This window comes from Nothobranchius furzeri, chromosome 4, assembly GCF_043380555.1.
Source record: "Nothobranchius furzeri strain GRZ-AD chromosome 4, NfurGRZ-RIMD1, whole genome shotgun sequence".
NCBI classification, from domain to species: Eukaryota; Metazoa; Chordata; class Actinopteri; order Cyprinodontiformes; family Nothobranchiidae; genus Nothobranchius; species Nothobranchius furzeri.
In genome coordinates, this window is record NC_091744.1 from 65,760,603 (window position 1) to 65,779,122 (window position 18,520).

The 18,520-nt window shown below is 38.5% G+C and overlaps 1 protein-coding gene across 1 annotated transcript; it reads right to left on the minus strand.

Moving 5' to 3' along the window:
- Positions 1-481: 481 nt before the first annotated feature.
- Positions 482-14,013, minus strand: pias1b (protein inhibitor of activated STAT, 1b). Its single transcript, XM_015964375.3, has 14 exons — positions 13,952-14,013; positions 11,855-12,287; positions 11,607-11,691; positions 11,410-11,457; positions 10,694-10,784; positions 10,468-10,602; positions 10,285-10,390; positions 9,919-9,992; positions 9,561-9,721; positions 3,687-3,820; positions 3,417-3,591; positions 3,159-3,295; positions 3,010-3,047; positions 482-2,503 (listed from the first exon to the last, which is right to left on the minus strand). The coding sequence occupies exons 1-14, from the start codon at positions 13,994-13,996 to the stop codon at positions 2,174-2,176; spliced, it is 1,992 nt and encodes a 663-aa protein (XP_015819861.1). The 5' UTR covers positions 13,997-14,013; the 3' UTR covers positions 482-2,173.
- Positions 14,014-18,520: the final 4,507 nt, after the last annotated feature.

Here is an 18,520-nt window from a genome sequence, read left to right on the forward strand (position 1 = left end):
GATTGTCTTTTGGACAGCTGTTAAGTCAGAAGTCTTCCCCATGATTGTGGTGCCTTCAAAACAAGACTGAGGGACCTTTTAAAGGCCTTTGCAGGTGTTTTGAGTAAATCAGCTGATTAGAGTGGCAGCAGGTGTCTTCTATATTCAGCCTTTTCAGAATATTCTAATTTTTTGAGATACCAAATTTGGAGTTTTCATTAGTTGTCACTTATGAATATCAAATTTAAATGTAATGAACATTGGAAATACATTGGTCTGTGTGCATTGCATGAATATAATGTACAAGTTTCACGTTTTGAATGGAATTACTGAAATATTTTCAACCTTTTGATGATATTCTAATTTACTGGCCAGCACCTGTAAACCTATGTATGTCAGTGTGTGTGTGTCTAACCGTTTGGTGTCAGACTGTTTTCCATTCCATTCTACTTTGCCAAAAAGCTAAATCAGGATTATCCTCAGAACCACTCGGCCTACAAAATTTAATTATTTTATGGGTTTAATTCTTTTACATAATTAGGACAATAAACCTTCTAGCATTTCAAAATGATCAAAGCCTCTGTTGAGTGACTGACATCATCTGATAGCAAAGAGAGCAACTAAAAATTGTACAATGCATGTCAAGCAACAGTGACATCTTTAAATAGGAATAATTATATAATTACAAAAGAAATTCACATACAATAACAGCAATGTTCACTTACTGATCAAACTGATGCGAAAAATATATATGATAATAAATAATCCTAACTGTATGCAAAAGTCCAAAATAAAATGAGAAAAACAAATAGGGGGGGGGGGGGGCGCGATGACACACATTTGTTATGATTTCAAAGACTTTCAACCTCTGGGCCAAAGCGCGGTTCATGATTTACAAAGCCTAAGCTATCACAGTTATCATAAAGGCTGTTGCAAACACGTTAAACACAGAAAGCTAAAAATGGAGGAGGCTATGCATCCTGTGGCCTCACTACAGAACAGCATATCTCCTAAACAGATGAGCTTTCAGGTAACTGACACACGCACGCACGCACGTGCACGCACTCACACACAGCAGGAAACTACTAAGTGTGAACTATAATGCTTTACTGCTCCACAGAACTAAAAAAATAAAATAGAAATGATGCAAGTGCTACAATAAATCAAGGAAATGTAATTAAAATGCATAAACTCTCAATAGTTGTAACTTTCAAATTCATTTCAAATTGACCAGAATTTTTTTTAAAAGTGGAGCAGAAGTTTGTCAACTGGTGGTTTCGTTGTAGTTTTGTGTGTTTCAGGTGTAATATGCAAAATAAAAAGCTTTACATTAAAGACAAACGCTAACTTATATATATATATATATATACATTATATATATATATATATATATATATATATATATATATATATATATATATAAAGGTGCAGTCATGGGTGCTTGCTGGACCGGTGTCCTTCATTCACACAATGAAAAATGTAGCTCTAACAATACTGACTTACTCCCAATCTTTGCATTTTACATATAGTTTGAGCAATAAACTATAATTTGATTTTACAAGGAGAGAAAAAATGAGGTTTTGACAACAGAAGGGTATTACACTCACTCCTGCGTTTCTAGTGGCAACGATTCCAACAGGCAGAGGGTGTGCTTTAAAAGGAAAAAAAGCACACTCAATATAACTTAAAATATAAATAATTATTCAAAAATAATAACCACTGCATGAATATTCTAGAGAAAATAAATCTACTATGTGGCCAGATCTTTTTGCTGTTGATACATTAAAACAGAAACCCAATTCAGAACATAAAGAAAACATTGTTTGTTTTTGTCTTTAATCAACATTTTCTTTATGCTCCAACTATGTCCCGTAAGGTGTTGCATCACTGGGGTTTGCTGCAATAATGACACTGACATAAAACACTGAAACAAAATAGTAAAAACAGGTACAAAAGCTACAATATAATCAAGACCACATGAAGAGGTGTGAAAAAGTCTTCAGTATTCACAGAAAAATATCAACGCAAGTAACGCAACGCACAAGAAGCGTCCCAAGTTTATATACATTTGATAAGTAAAATTGAAAATAGATTTTCCTCTCTGTACATAGCACTTTTATCGTTCATCTTCCACATTATTATTTACAAACAACTCTCGTTTGAGCTCTCCCTTGTGCTTCAGTTCTGTGTGGATCTAGTCAAGAGAGATAACGTCAGAAATTGAGCCGTAAATGGCCGCAGCAGCTGCCGCTGCCTCCATGGTGGACCTTGATAATCCAGAAATGCTGTGGCTGTCTCTGTCCTTGTCACGGTCCCGTAGGCTGCTCGAAGACACCAAACTACTGGTGCTGCCACTGTTGCTGCCTCCGTTGGTCGTTGCCAGCGTGCTGCTCCCGGGGGTGCCCGGCTGCTCCCGGAGCATCGGAGAAGATCCGTAGGGCAGGAAACGGTTAAGGAGCAGGTCATGGTCCTCTGGGGCAGAGGCCGATGCGGCCGCTGCAGCAGCCATCACCATGTTGTAATGCTAACAGGACAGAGGAGTTGTTGTTATTCAAAAGCTAAAAAGCAATTAGCACTGTCATAAAGTTCTGGAGCATCAAATGTGAGAAATGTTAGTTGTTTTTCTTTATAAAAATGTGTCCATGAATTACAGAGCAATGCCACCATTAAGTATCATATAAAAAGGTCAATGAACAAAAAACTTACAATAGTCACAGAAATAGCTTGAAAATTTAACCAATAAACATCAGACATTGCTTTTCAAACATGCTACAACAGAATTATTTAATTAAATAAACTCATGAAACAGGCAACGTCGTCAAGTTCTGGGGCATTAATTGTGAGAAAATTTAGTTGTTTTTCTCTATAAAAAAGTGGCACATTACCCGGAGCAGCAGACATAAAAATGATTAATGCAGACTACCTTCAGCTAATATTAAAATTACTGAGCTATTATTTATGGTTTTTCCTCTGAAAACTCTTAACTTAAAATAAACATTATGAAAACGTATAGGACGTAGTTTCCTTTACCTGATTGTCACTTTGAAGGAAGGAAAAGAAATTTAGATCTGTAGAAAAACAAAAATGAAATGTAGGAAAAAACATAACTTTTTAAAATCAAACGTTAATTAATGAGCAGCAAAATTAGTTCAAAGGTTGTTCTGTTTTTTTCTTTCCACCTGGCAGGTCACTTGTGTGATAATAATGGCGGTAGTCCTGTATGAGCGGTGGCGGGGGAGGAATGTAGCTGCTCTCCACAGGAGGCATGCTGGGAGCTCTGGCCACAGGTGAGGTTTGGTTGTGAAGATTCAGCACTCTGTGAGGAAAACAACTGAGCATGAGGTCTGAGACAAAAGAAGGAGTCAGAAAGAATGAAGCACCATCAACCAGAAAACCGAACTATTTACAGCCGTCTGGTTTACGATTGGGAGGCTTACCCCTTGCTTGCAGGAGGAGAGACAGGCGACAGTGAGGGGCAAATTCTTTTTGGAGGTGGTTCGTCGTCCTGTTCGTCTTCTGAGGAGCTGTCCAGTGTCAGATCAATCACATCAACTTTCTTGCTGTCTTGAGATGATCCCCGTTTCTGCTCATGGGATTCTCCTCTAGATAAATCTACAAAGGAGATTAAAGACTCACACCGCGCTCAACCATTACACGTTAAACTATACAATAAGACATCAGAAAAGCTTCGGGTCACACACACACACCGCTGTCAACGCCGTTGTAGAAAGCAGAAACCTCCTGCACCTCCTTCTTTGATCTCATAGGGGCCCAGCTTCCATCTTCCTTAAACTGGATTTCATCACAGTCTGAGCAGCTATTCAGGATTTCCATGAACAACCTGGAAACACAGCACGACATTTCAACACTGGTTACTCAGAAGCAGTGTTATAGTTACTAATTACTTTGTCCAATAAGTTACTGAGTTAGAAACTGAGTTAAAATATTACAAAAGTAATAAATAACAAGGAAAATTAACTATTGTGAAAAATACACCGTAATATGAAAAAAAAATATGTGGGACCCATCCTCTTTCAATAGAACGTACAACATTTACTTTAAATTACTAAAATGCTGAATTATAAATTACTAAATAGACTAAAATGTAAGTCCAATTGTTTTATATAAAACTGAATAATTACAATAAATGGGTATCTAACAGGAGAAACTACAAACAGGCAGCATTACACTTATCAACCCTTGCTGCTGAATTACAGTAACACACCTGCGCTGCATCAGTAATGTTTAATTTGATTACACATTACTGAAATAACAAACTCCACTAGTAAGTAGAGCTGAGAAAAATAATCAAATAATCGATGCATCAAGATGTGGATAAATGATTCTGAATCGTAGAAGCAGCACACCATAATCCATTATAATGGAATGCAGTTATTTTTTAACTGCGGCAACAGCATTGCATGCAAATTTGTCAGAGTGTGCTCCATATTTACCAAGTACGCCTTTATATGGTGTTGGTGGGGCAGAATTCAGGAGTTGTAACCTGAGACCAAACCCAAACCGAGTAAACCTGACAGGTTTACTCAATTATTTTTCCAGACTCAGTGTATCAAGAGTCTTATTGTTTTCGGTGCAATATTTTCTAACAAAGAGTGAGAATCCTTTTTTATTTTATTTATATTTGTTTTTGTTTATTTATTTTAGAAGTTCTGGTTCTGGACATTCCAATGTTAAATAAAGGTTTAATTGTTTTAAAGAGAGTACTTGCATTATTATGATGAATGAACATAAAAGAAGTGGTTATTTTGGTCTCGATAATGTTGACAATAACATTGTTTATTGTCAATAATTTGTTGGACAATATATCGTCCAGCAAGATTTGTTATCGGCCCAGGCCTAGGTCCTCGTCTCTGGAGCCAACTCCCAACAGACAAAACAGCCCACGTCTCTGCCCATTTTAAAGACTAAAGCTTTATTTTATATCAGTTTAATAGTTTTATTAATGATTTTAGTGTTTTTGATTTCACCATACTTTTACTCAAATTTTTTTCCAGCCTTATTTTCTCCTCAAAGACAATGGGTTTCCACTATTCTTCCAGTTTTTAATGCGTTAGACCTTTTTAAACCTTTTAGAATTTTCTGCAACCTCCTTAGATGTTTTCTCTGCTTGATGCCAACGACCTGACCCTTCTCAAACAGACCAACATCTTTTCCACGACCACCAAATGTGTCTTTCCATATGGTTGTTTAAGAAATGAGAAGTAACTCGTTACATCAGTTGGGGTTAAATAACTTGTTGCAGCTGAAAGCAGAGTCCAATAGGAGGCTCTTGCCTATTTGCTTTGTTAAAGCCGTGTGGCAACTTTTTCTGGGCTGAGCAGTGTATCTCTGCACTGTGTACAGCAACTTGGGCTTTCTCGACTGGGAGCGGGAAGGGGATTTACAAATAAACAATTCAACAGAGTTCAATTAACTTCAGTTGTTTAACACTTCATTAAAGATTAAAGTCCCATAGTTGTCACACACACTAGTGTAGTATAGTGAAAATCGTTCTCCACACTTGACCCATCCCCGTGGGGAGCGGTGAGCTGCAGACACGGCAGCGTTCAGGAACTATTTGTTGGTTTAACCAACCAATCCAACCCCTTCAAGCTTATAAAGTCTTTGGTATGACCAGACCAGGACCAGGGCAGACTACCACTAGGCCACAGAACTGGTCTTTTATCTAAAAAGATAGAAACATTTTACTTTAAGCACACATAAGTCAACTGAGTTCCATCAAAATTACTCTTTCAAAGTGAAACACTTAGGAATTTAGGCTCTTGGTAGATCAAGAAAGTTTTGCAGGGAAGTCACATGCTGCTGGGCTGGTCAACAGGTTAACTTATTCACTCCCACGCATTTTAATGGGGCGGGCTTGAGAACGAGCTCTCGCACCTTGCGAGTAAACATCAAGGCTCTAAAGCTGATCTTCACATGTGTGTGTAACACATCACGTGATCAGGAAGCAGCAAATCCAAAAATTAGGAGATCATTTTGAGACACTGCTTTGAAAAAAGCAAAGCGCTAACTAGGGTTGGGCATCGTTTGATTTTGAACGATTCAGATTCCAATTCCTCGTTTCGATTCCGGTTCCTATCGATTCCCAATTCCAATTCTTTGAAGACATAACATGTTTTACATGAGCCAGCTAACAACAGGTCCTTCTTGATTAAATAATCTTAACTTCAACATGAATTTTAATTCTATGAACAATAGCATCACCTTCATTTAGACAAAAACATGTTCTGGTGAAAAAAAGAAAAAGACTTGCAGCACAACCAGTGTGTTTGTTTCTGACCACAACCAAAGTCTGGAAGAAGCCTCTGGGATGAGAGGCTAAATGTCTCCAACATGTCCAGAAACGTCCAGCTGTTTTCAGCTAAAACTCTCAGGATGATCATGTCCAGGATGACTGAGAACTACACCTCCACGCTGCAGCAGTATTCAGTCAGAACAGAAGTTGAAACTTAAATGTAGCTGCTGTCAGTAACAATCTAACAAATTTTAAACATTAAAACTCTCAACAGAAATAGTTCAAAAAGAAAGTTTCCACAACGTTGTGTGTGATTTTATATTATTATTATTATTATAATTATTTATTGTGGCAGAAGCTGGTGTGGTCCACCACAGAGAAAGCTGCTCTAGCATGATGACTTTAATTATTCTACAGGTTATTGTTCAGCCTTCTGACGCTCGCTCACACACACACACGCACGCACGCACGCACGCACGCACACACACACACACACACACACGAGTGTTGGTGAGCGACTGCGTCTGACTGCTGACGCTCCGTGTGCATTTTATTTCTGCAGTGAGACAAACTCACTTCACACCGTCCAGAGTTTGTTCTTCAAAGCTTCTATTAAATCCACCGTGTTGATGTATTTTAACAAGTTACCTCTACGCTGCAGGCGTTAAAGTTTACATTACGAAGTAAAAGTTCAGCAGACATGTTTGTTTATATCTGGCCGCTGCGCGCCTGGTGGGGGACGGTGCTGCACACAGCCAGCTGGTGTGATCAGCTCTGAAAAGCGTTGATCACAATTTGCAGAATACGTTTATTTTTCAAGGCGATCGGCCGCGGATTCCTCTTCTGGTCGGCATACTAGGAATCGAAACTAGGAATCAAAATAGAAATCTTCGAACAATTCTGGGAAAAACAGTTCTCGGTTTCAATCGATGCTCGATGCCCAACCTTGGCGCTAACCTGAAAAGCTTCTGCAGCTCACACTTTGACAGCAGATTGTAAAAGAAGGGAAAAAAACTAGCCCAAATACACTGTATTGGACTGGATCAAAAATCTCCGATATTAGCAGTATGTTCCGCTTTAAATTCCATTCCAGCAATTCTGTCCAGCAGTGCCCAGATCCAGCATGCAAAGTCCACGTGATCAGAACAGTGTGTGCTAACAAAGTAGCAAGGAACAATGTCGGCCATGTGGTTGTATTTTTTGTTAAAGTCCCAAAAATACAGTTTGGCTCAGTGCAACACTTGTCATGCACAAGTTTCCCGTGGTGGAACAGAACCGGGGAAGATTAATGTGTCCAACCTCATCGTGCATTTGAAGAAGGATCACAAAACATTGCACAAGGATTTTCGCAGTGCGTGAAATTGAAACCTTAGATGCTCAACTTGTAGCAGGTAGTTAGTGAACAATAATGTGTTTTTTCATTATGTCCCTGACCTCAGCTGTTCACATTTATGCAACCAAAGGTTAATAAAATATTGGTGAGTTTTTTATACTTACTGTTGCTGGCTTTTGTTTTCTGTTTGAGTAATAACACTTGATCAAGCCTTTAATACATTCCACACTATGAAGTAGGTAAAAGTATGTATGATTTACGCTGATATCATATCGGATTGATATTGGTATCGGTCAATACTGAAGACTGAAATATCGGTATTGTATCGAAAGTGAAAAAAGGTGTATCGGGACTAGGGCTGGGCGATATGGCAAACATAGAATATCACGATTTTTCCAATATTTCACGATTTCGATTTTATCACGATTTTTTATCCATGAATAGCATAACTTCAATTGCGTATTAAAGAAGAGAAACATTGAATAAATAAACATTTATTCATATTAGGGATAATCAACACAGTGCTAACACACTTATATTTTAAACTCACACCAGAGATGATAAAAGCCCTGAGAGAAACAATTACAAAAATCAGTTTTTCTCATTTTTCAAGTAACTTAACATAAATTAAAATCGTAAACATATTTAAAGTAAAAACATGTCAATTGCAAACGTATTGTGCAAACATGAACTTGTTCAAAATACTATGTAGCTCCCAGTTGCTCATGTAGTGGATAGTTAAACTCAAATACGGCTCTGATGTGCGGCTGGACCAGAGATCGCTTGTGGTAGCAAATAACTGCGCATTCTGAATGTTTTCTGCAACAAGTCTCTAAATAAAGTAAAATTTTCCAGTGCAGATTGGAGACAACCCATAGAAGCACTGATTTGATCTCATTTCAGAGAAAAATAGAACAGGTTAGATGCACCTAATAAATAAAATTACTAACAAACTCAGGAATCTTTCTTTGCTTCACTGTTCTGGTGCTGAAAATATCACTAATGCGGATCAAAGGAGATACACAGATGAATGCACCTCTTATTATTTGGAAACTACATTTACTGCTGCTGGCAGAGGCAGAGATTGTTTCTATTGATACACGGAGTTTACAGAATCATTTTAAATTGTAATAGGGGAAGACTGCAGGAGGGAGCGGTAAAATACAGGGGGTCCCAGCAAAAACAAGAAACTACGAGTCTGATGAAACCCGCTGGTTTTCCATCAGGCAGTCACGGGGCAGCTCCAACGACCTAGTGACCGAGCTCAGTCCGGCTCGGCAGAAGAAGTGTTATTTTCCTGCTTCAGAAGAAGCGTCCAACGTGTTTTTATGCTTTCTCCGAGACATGTCACGTCGCTAAGTTGTTAGCGACGCGCGCTAAGGAAACCCTGCGTTCCTCTTTGGAACGAAAACCTCGTTGTCGCTCAGCCGCGGCCGAAGCCATGTTTGTTCACACACAGGTGAAAACAAGAGGGGCACTAATATATTACTATGACTCACTCTGATTGGTTAAGGGTCAAACAAAGACGTGTCATTCGCCTGAGGTAAGTTCCCCCACTTTCCTTTTCATTCAGAGGCAGAAATTCAACAGCAGAGCTGTGAATCGTGATAAAAAGGTCTCTCAAAAATGACAGACCGTCAGATGTGTAGATCGTAAAACGGTCTAAAATCGTCATATCGCCCAGCCCTAATCGGGACATCCCTCCTAGAAGCACGCTGATTCTTCCTGATGTAAGATGTGAATCGACTCTGTCTTTTGGTAGTTTTGGTGTTTACATGGTCATGGAGCACAATATCCTGCGACTCTTCAAAAACTGTAAAAAGGCTAAAAACTCTGGCATTCAGGAGCTTTCTGATCAAAAAAGGACTGGCAGTTAATGAGTTAATAGTCCAAAACATTAAATTAAGTGTAAAAAATTATCAGAAATTATAAAAATTACATTAAAGGCAGCTTTAGAAACAAAGTCATCAATAAAAGGTATGTGCTGCTTACCCATCAATAATAAGGTTCTCGTATGGGGCCTTCTTGTCACACACCGGACACACCCATGTCGGCTTCTTCTCATTCATTTGGATATAAAGTGTAGCATCAAAGCACTGGAGGTGTGAGCAGGTTATTGATCGGCACGGAATAGTCAGCCTCATCTTTCCCAGCTTGAACACAAAAAAGACAATAAACACATTAATGCAGCAGCACTAAAAGAAGCATGGCGTTTATCTTCTATGACTATCGGAGTAAAAACTAAATCATTATGCTACGAGGATTAAAGTTTTGTTGCTGTTGATTTATTAGTAAGCTAAATGAACTCTCAAACCAACACACTGACTAAAATACTGGAGGAAATATTTACAGGACACAGGAGAGACACTCGTAGACTGGTGGTAGCGATCTCACTCTCTGGATCAGCTGTCAGTTTCTCCTTGACTGTGAGATAAAACAAAGAAAAACACAAAACTATTTTAAAAGGTTTTTTTTTCTTTCTCTCAAAAAAGGGTTTTGGTTAGGGTAGACAGGGAGGCTTTTGTCAACAGAAAGAACACAAGAATTAAAAGATGCTCCAAAAACAAACCAGGATGAATACGTAGATATTATTATAAAGGACACAAAAAACATAATAATTAAAAAAATGTCAAAGTTTATGAAAACATGTGATGCCCCAACAGATTAAGCCAAAAGATGGTCTGTCTACTGAGGTGAAGTAAATAAATTGACTCACTTAGGGCTCTAGAGTGGTCGGGGTTCCTGATTCCTTTGGCTCGTAGTCTTTGCAACAACACAGCAGACGACTGCTGTCTTACCAGATATACCGCCATAGAAAAACTCTGACCAAAGGGTAAACAACAGGCACATGTCATAAAAACAATTAATCAGATAAAACGTTCTGGTAAGATAATCATACCCTTCCTATTTCCGACGTCCAAGATACCACAATTGTATTTGGAACTGTAGTAGACAACCGGACAAGGGAGGTTATGTTAATAGGACGACTGGGCCTTTTGGGTTCAACGCCGTTTTTGGTGGGGGGAAGATACCCCTGCAGACAAAAAAAAAAAATAAAATAAAATCTAAGTACAGTGAAAAAAGACATTTTTACAAGTAATCTGAATAATAGTGAGTGAACTCACGGGGAGATTACAGGGCTTGCTGTTAACTTTCACACACAGATTTTGGGGAAAATGGTCCTCCTGTGGACAGCTTGTCTCTGATAAGCAGAATCTGAAAAATACAATTAATGAAAAAAATAAATAAAAGACAATTAATTCCATGGATGAATTTTCTAATATTCTGGACAAATGTCTAAAGCAGTCAGTTTCCGGTAGGTTACCACGTTCACAACAAGGTTGGCCTGCTTGTTTATCTTTACCATTTCAGTTATGTCAGCCATGTCCATCTATGATATAGGAGAGCACTCCTTACAGGAGGTCGATCATCACATTTTGTGTTTTTTTTATATGGGAAATGCATATCTTCATGGATGTTGTTTAAAATATAATTTAGAATAAATGCACTCTCTGATGTTTGTTTCTAAGGAATGAGTCTAAATTTAGCTTAAATGTGAGCAAACCGAGTCTAAGCTAGCTGGACACAGCCATGTATATTTGGCTCTGTAAATCAAAACCGATTTGATGAAAAATTGTATAAATATTTTGAAATATGAACGAAAATAAATCATTTCTGTGTGAACATTATGGCTAAGCTTTAAAGTTATGGTAAGAAAAAAAAGAAGTAGATGTAAAATTTAACTCCTGATGTCCTTTTGGTTGTTTTAAAATACAAACGATGACACACTTTAATTAGCATCAAACTCACTCATCCATTACACTGATGATAAAAAACATACCTTAACTGGACTTGAACTGCAAAGTCACATTTGGTCCCAGATATGTCCCTAAAATTAAAGAAGCAAACTCATTTTAGTCAGAAGTCACTGGACACCTTTACTAAATCATTCTAAACTAACATAAGAAGTAAAATGTGAAATATTGATTTTTATCCACAGTGTATCTTTATCTGCTTCTTGGATTCTTCTTCACTTACATCGAACCGCTGATCTGTTGAACTTGCTGTGGTGTTAATGCAAAGGCGTAACAAGCTTCCTGGAACCGCTGACTGTTGTCTGAAACTTCAAAGACAAGAAAAAACAAACAAGCAATGAGAGAAGAAACTACAGAAGTTACAAGGCATTACTACCACAAGCTTTTGTTTAGCTATCTACAAGCCTAAGGCACCAATGGTATGTATGAGAAGCAGAAGTGTTATCACTATACACACAGCTGCTGACTCACCCAGGCTGGTCGGCTTAATAAGCTCATCCAGCACATCGTAGAATGGCAATCTCTGGAGCTTGACATCTGGGTGTACAGGGTGAAGGGGAGAGGGCAAGTGAGGCAGACTCAGCTCATGCTTAGGTCCAAGTAGAGAAACAGGCAGCAGCGGTGATGGAGAACCATGGCTGTCAAATCCCAGCTGAGTGAGGCCTGTAGGTAAGCTGGATGCAGAGTGGACTACAGGAAGCGCTAGGTCCACTGGCGAAACCATTTTGGTTGGGAAGCGTCGTCTGTAGAGTTCTTTGATCTTCATCTGCACAGCAGGACTGCAGCCAGCCTTGAGTAGGTGAAGAGCTTTGGTCAAAAGTTCATGTTTGCGCCCGTGCTTATTCCGTCCCGCATAGCCCAACAACACTTGGAGCTCAGAAACTCGAAGGCTCATTACCATTTGCTGGTGAAAAATGGAGAGCGGGGAAAAATGTCTATAACAGCTTCAAATATTCAGTTTTCTACTACACTAGGAACAAAATATTCACCTTTAAAACATTTAAGTGTTTTTGCTACTACAGCTTTGTTCTGTTTTTATAAACACTTTAATGCCTTACACATTTGCCAATTGTTTCCACACAAAAACGTTTTTTTTCCTGACATAGAAAGAAACCAAAAACTTTCTCTAGGATTCAAAAGAACAGAAGGTGTTAGGATGTGAAAACTAACCTTAGTTAATTTCAGTGGTTTTGACACAAAGTGATTAGCATGCTAAAATTGTTTGGTAAATATGACAAGCGAATTAAAATAATGCCTCTGAGAAACCATGGCAAATAGAATGTATATACTTTCAAATGAGCAAAAGCTGGGCATCTTGTAATTTTCACTGAATTGTGACATAACTTTGCACAGCTACTGCCATTCATACAGGTCAAAGGACCGAGGATTTGTTGTCCTAAATGTATATTTTGCTTGCAATGGTTTTAAAATCACTATGGATATATTAAAAGGTGCAGTATGTAAGAATATAGTGAGAATTTTACAGTGAAAAAAATCCCAAGAAAACGTTTCAGTCATTTTGGAAGGAAGTTTATACTGAAACATATTTGACGATGGCTGACAAAAAGCTCCAGTTGTTTAAAGTGGTTGCAGTGTACAAATTTTACCACAGGGTGCCATTTTTACTTCGTTTCTACACAATGCACCTTTAAACAACCTCATTAGACTATAGATTAACATTTCACCACTGCAACAATGCAGCCTGTGAAACTACTGCATGCCACACAGGATATAAACACTAATGTTAAATAATGTTAACACGTTTTGTGTGATCTTGTATGTTTAAGAAACTGTTTGCTCCCATAGAGCATTAAACTAATCTTTACATTCAAATTGCAGCACAAGTAAAGGAGAATTGTCAGGTGTCCAAACTTAAACTTTGTTGTAGTAACACAGTTCAACACAAACAAGTTTTTGAACTAAAGATTTGACGTTCTCTGAAAATCATCAAGCAAATAACAGCATCAGAAAACAAAGTAAAAGGTAAACATAACAAAAGTTAGCATACCGCCTGTCCAATGATAATTTGACTTTGAGCAGAATAAAACAATTTTTTCACCAATTTGCTGTTTTGTATAAACAACTTTTGTTGACATGACTTACATTACAAATAACACGAGTAAATAAGACAATCATCATTTGTCAAGAAGAAAACAATAAAGCAAAAATATAATGCAACTAGCTTCCAGGGAATAGACCTAGCCCATTTTTCAACACTGCTTGTCGTCGGCAAGGTGATTTAAATCTGAATAAAAAGCAGCTATTATCGTAATATCGTTGGGCTGAAAATGCTGTCAGGAGTAAGACTTTAACCTGTAGTAAGCACGATGAAGAAAACCTTATGATTAGGTGAGACAATTTAACGGAAGGTCGGCAACAATAACAAAGCTAACGCTAATGAGCTAGCAGTAGTATGCTTCTTTTGTTTCAATGTTATGTTGTTTTATGCTTTCATAACAATAATGTGCAGCTCTCTATTGTCAAATAATAAAATTGTTATGAGGTGAAATTCGAGTCTATAAAGGGGGAAACGTTCATTTGCCAAGCTAATGTGAGGACTCGCTTTACCTTCAGTTCCGCACTCTCAGCCATCTTGTTACAATGGGTGCGCATGCGCAACACAACCTCCCTCAGGGAACAGAATGTTTGTGTGTGTGTGTGTGTGTGTGTGTGTGTGTGTGTGTGTGTGTGTGTGTGTGTGTGTGTGTGTGTGTGTGTGTGTGTGTGTGTGTGTCTGCCAGCAGGAGGCGCCGCTGTAACGTGTGCGTCTACAGAGGAGAAGTTCTCTCCTGGCAAGCCATCCTAGTTCACTAGGCTAGAGGAGTTCAGGTGCACAGGGTCAAATCTAATAATATTTTCAGAGTGCGTTTATTTACTAATGAAACATGGAGGGATTTTGAACATCTATTAAGCATAAGTTCAGGGAACTTAGGACTAATCACTAATCAAACTCATCACCATCAACGCCCGGAAAGCAGCGGGTCCAGACAACATCCCTGGTAGTGTGCTGAAAGACTGCGCAGAGGAGCTGAAGAATGTCTTCACAGACATCTTTAACACCTCCCTGAGGCAAGCCACTGTCCCATCATGTTTCAAGACTGCCACCATTATACCTGTGCCAAAGAAACCATCCCCAGCTTGTTTCAGTGACTACTGCCCCGTGGCACTGACACCCATTATTATGAAGTGCTTTGAACGAGTAGTCATGTCACACATCAAATCTACCCTACCTCCCACTCTGGACCCATACCAGTTCGCATACAGAGCGAAACAATCCACAGAGGATGCAATCTGCTCTGCCCTCCACCCAGCCCTAACTCATCTGGACAAGAAGGACTTATATGTGAGAATGGTGTTCATAGGCTTTAGCTCAGCATTCAACACCATAATACCACAACAACTCATCTGTAAACTGGACAGACTGGGCCTCAGCACCTCCCTTTGCAACTGGCTGCTGGATTTCCTCAGCCAGAGGCCGCAAGTGGTGTGTGTGGGCAACAAGGTCTCAAACAGCATCACCCTGAGCACGGGGGTTCCACAAGGCTGTGTGCTCAGTCCTCTGATCTTTACCTGGCTGACACATGACTGCACACCAACCTACAGCTCCAACCACCTTGTGAAGTTTGCGGATGACACAACACTGGTGGGGCTCATCACCAAGGGCGATGAGACCCACTACAGGAAAGAGGTTGAGCTCCAGACCACTTGGTGCAGAGAAAACAACCTCCTGCTAAATGTTAGTAAGACCAAGGAGATTATTGTCAACTTCCAGAGAGGCCACACCAGCTACCCCCCACTGACCATCGACGGCGCTGCGGTGGAGAGGGTGAGCAGCACCAAGTTCCTGGGGGTGCACATCAGGGAGGACCTCTCCTGGACCACCAACACAGCATCACTGGCCAAGAAAGCACAGCAGCGCCTCTACTTCCTGTGCAAACTCAAGCGGGCAAGTGCTCCACCACCCATCCTGATCACATTTTACAGAGGAACTATTGAAAGCATCCTCTCCAGCTGTATCACTGTGTGGGGCGGTAGCTGCACTGACTATAACAGGAAAGCTCTACAGCGCATTGTGAGAACAGCTGAGAGGATAGTTGGTGCACCACTCCCCTCCCTGCAAGACATTTACACCACTCGCCTCACCCGCAAAGCCATCACAATTGTCAACGACGCAACCCACCCTGCGCACTGTCTGTTCAGCCTCCTGCCCTCTGGAAAGAGATACAGAAGTCTCCGCTCCCGCACTACCAGGCTCACCAACAGCTTCTTCCACCAGGCTGTGAGACTGCTGAACTCTCTTCCCTCCCGGCTCCCAGCCAGCAGAATCACTAGTGTGACAGAAGTATAGGAAGACAGACTGGACTCTACACCCCCTACCCCCCATCCACGTACACTTTCCAACAAGGAAATACTCGTTGAACCAAGAACTGGGAAACACTCCTGATTGGAAACAACTACCTCTGCATTGCAATTGCACACACCTGCTGCTATATATTTTTAGTATATTTTTAGCGCTATTTACATTACTTATATTACTATTACTGCGGCTATAGTCTTATGCTGCATTAAAACATAAACCCCTAACTACCACAACCTGGGACTACCTCAAGTAGACTAGCATACTACTTCCAGGGAACACTGTTGGAACACCTTATTTAATTTATTTGATTATAGGTTAGGTCTTGTCTATCCTGTTACCTATATAATATTACCTTATTGTTAGGGCTGTTTTTGTTGTGCATCTGCACTTTATGTTGTCAATGTCTACGCATGGGACAGTGTGAAACGTAATTTCAATTCCTTTGTATGGCAAGCACATTTGAAGAAATTGACCAATACAATTTTCTATTCTATTCTAATGTTTTGTAAATTGGAGATTGGCATAACAGTACTTGGAATTGTTTTAATGACTTTCTGATATTGTTTAATCTAAATTGAATTTGGAACCAAAGACTTCAAAAGACATCCGATTTCCAGAATTTTCCAACAAATGTAAGATGGACCCTTTCCCAATTTGGATAAAATACTCATTTATTTCTTGAGGTCATACAGTTCCAAATTACGGTATTATGTGAATTAAAATAATGTTTGCAAATCATCTTTTAATAGAACAGTACCTGTTTATGAAACAGAGACAACTTGATAGGAAGCACCTTTAAAGAAATTAAATACTACGAGTTTATTGAAAATTTGGTTCGGTATGCCAGAAATTGTTGTTTTTGATAAAGGTTTGTAGCCAGTTCAGTTTAATTGTATTGTCAACGTATTAGAAATCTAGCTATTCGATATTGATAGTGAAAGTCCAATATTAATGTGTTTCCTGCTTAAAACAAATATAATCTTTTTTAAAATATTTGAATATTTGTATGGATGTCTCTCTGTGTTTATTGAGGTAGATGCAGTTGGGTATTCATTGGTCTTTGAACTAATAAATAACATTGACGTGTTTGATTGGAAATTACAAACTGGTATTTTTTTAAACTAAATATGTTTTTATATTACTAATAAAAAACTCAATTTAATTTAATCCCTTAGATGTCAACAATGGATAAAGTTTTGCCCTGTGGCCGCCAGAGGGCGTATAATCTGACATATTTGTAGTGCTCTGGATTGCTGCTGACAGATCCTGCTTTAGCTCATTGACTTAATCTTTTTTGATAATAGAAATATATTTATTGACTTTTAGTAGTTACGTATAAGTGAAGACATTCTGACTTTTCTGTTATTTAGACTAACTATGCTGTAAACACTCAGTTAAAACCACATTAATTTCAAGTGGCATGTTTTATTTTGAAGCAATCTAGAGGAAAAGCTAATGAGTAATATCTTGTTTAGCTTTATGAAGCTGTAGTAACAGCTTGCGCCCACTAGAAAGCAGAAAACAATTTATCTCGAAAGGCAGATACAACATGAAACATTGAGTATGTGGCCATCAGTCAAATCATACTACCGTTTACAAGTAAATGAAAAGTTTATTTAGACTAATAGTAAAAGTAAACGTTCTATTCTTACTTTTGTAGTATTTGTTTTTTTATTTTATTTATATTCTGTTTAAAACAAAATGTGTACCTTTTTAAATAACTCAAGTGTGTATCAATGTCTGTGAAGTGCTAACTAGTTGTCTTGTTTGTAGCTTAATAAAAGCTGTAGTAACCGCTTATGTCCACAGGAGGGAGACAGTACCCTTCCTCATCCATGAAAAGTCAACCATAAACTAAATGTGTAGCTAGTTGTGTTAAGCCATTGTGTTAAACACTGTTACATACATATATCTTGATTACGTTTTAGCCAAGTTACGAGAGGAAAACGCTGATAGGCTCTAAAAGAACGAGTTCCTCTGTAGCTTACACAAAAATGTTGTGGCCTTATATTTTGAAAACATTTACAGGACGTATTTCTAATAAGTAACTATAAATCCCCCTTTCGCCTCCTCCTCCATCTTAATATTGATAATCACAAAACGGCAAAAACAAACATTTGGATTTTTTTCAGCTTCACTAAAATAAGAAAGCTAAAATATTCTCTTCTGAAAGGTTAAAACGAACCAGAGGCTGGTTTCAGCTTGTCGCCACTGGAGGGCGCAAATTCCCCCTTCTTCTGATGCGCGTGTCTCACGGTGGTTGTGTGAGAGATGGCCTGATATAAAGAGACATTGGATATCTCAGACTCAAACACAGAGAACATTGTTTATGATCACGTAAGTTATTCATTTTCCATTAGATTTTTGTCAATTTATAAAAAAGGCCCATTTGAAACTATAATAACTTGTCATCAGTTGTAATAAGGTTTCTTTTTTCAACTTTAATAACCAAGTGACTTCAGAAATGAACTGGGGCCACCTTGAATGAGGTGTTTAAAACCTGTTCCCTGTTTGACAATTGGAAAATGTTCATTGAGTATTGTGAATGTGTGATTAGCCTCTAATCAATAACAGGAAAATATCTGTTATGAAGGCAAACTAAGATATTTTCTTTGGATGACAATTGTGTGCAAATGTTTTTAGGAAGTAATAATACTTATGTCAATCAGCAATCTTATTATTATAATTATCATTATTATTATTATTATTATTATTATTATTATTATAAATATTATTATTATTATTATTGTACAACTTTGAATAAAAAATAAAAAATG

What these genes read in the sequence shown, in the direction of transcription:
- pias1b (XM_015964375.3), bottom strand. Translation starts at nt 13,996, where the DNA reads ATGCGCACCCATTGTAACAAGATGGCTGAGAGTGCGGAACTGAAG. An exon ending in GAGTGTCTCTCCTGTGTCCT is followed by an intron (nt 9,722 to 9,918) that starts GTAAATATTTCC and finishes TTTGTGTTCAAG; the next exon opens with CTGGGAAAGATGAGGCTGAC. An exon ending in TCTCCTCCTGCAAGCAAGGG is followed by an intron (nt 3,296 to 3,416) that starts GTAAGCCTCCCA and finishes TTTTCCTCACAG; the next exon opens with AGTGCTGAATCTTCACAACC.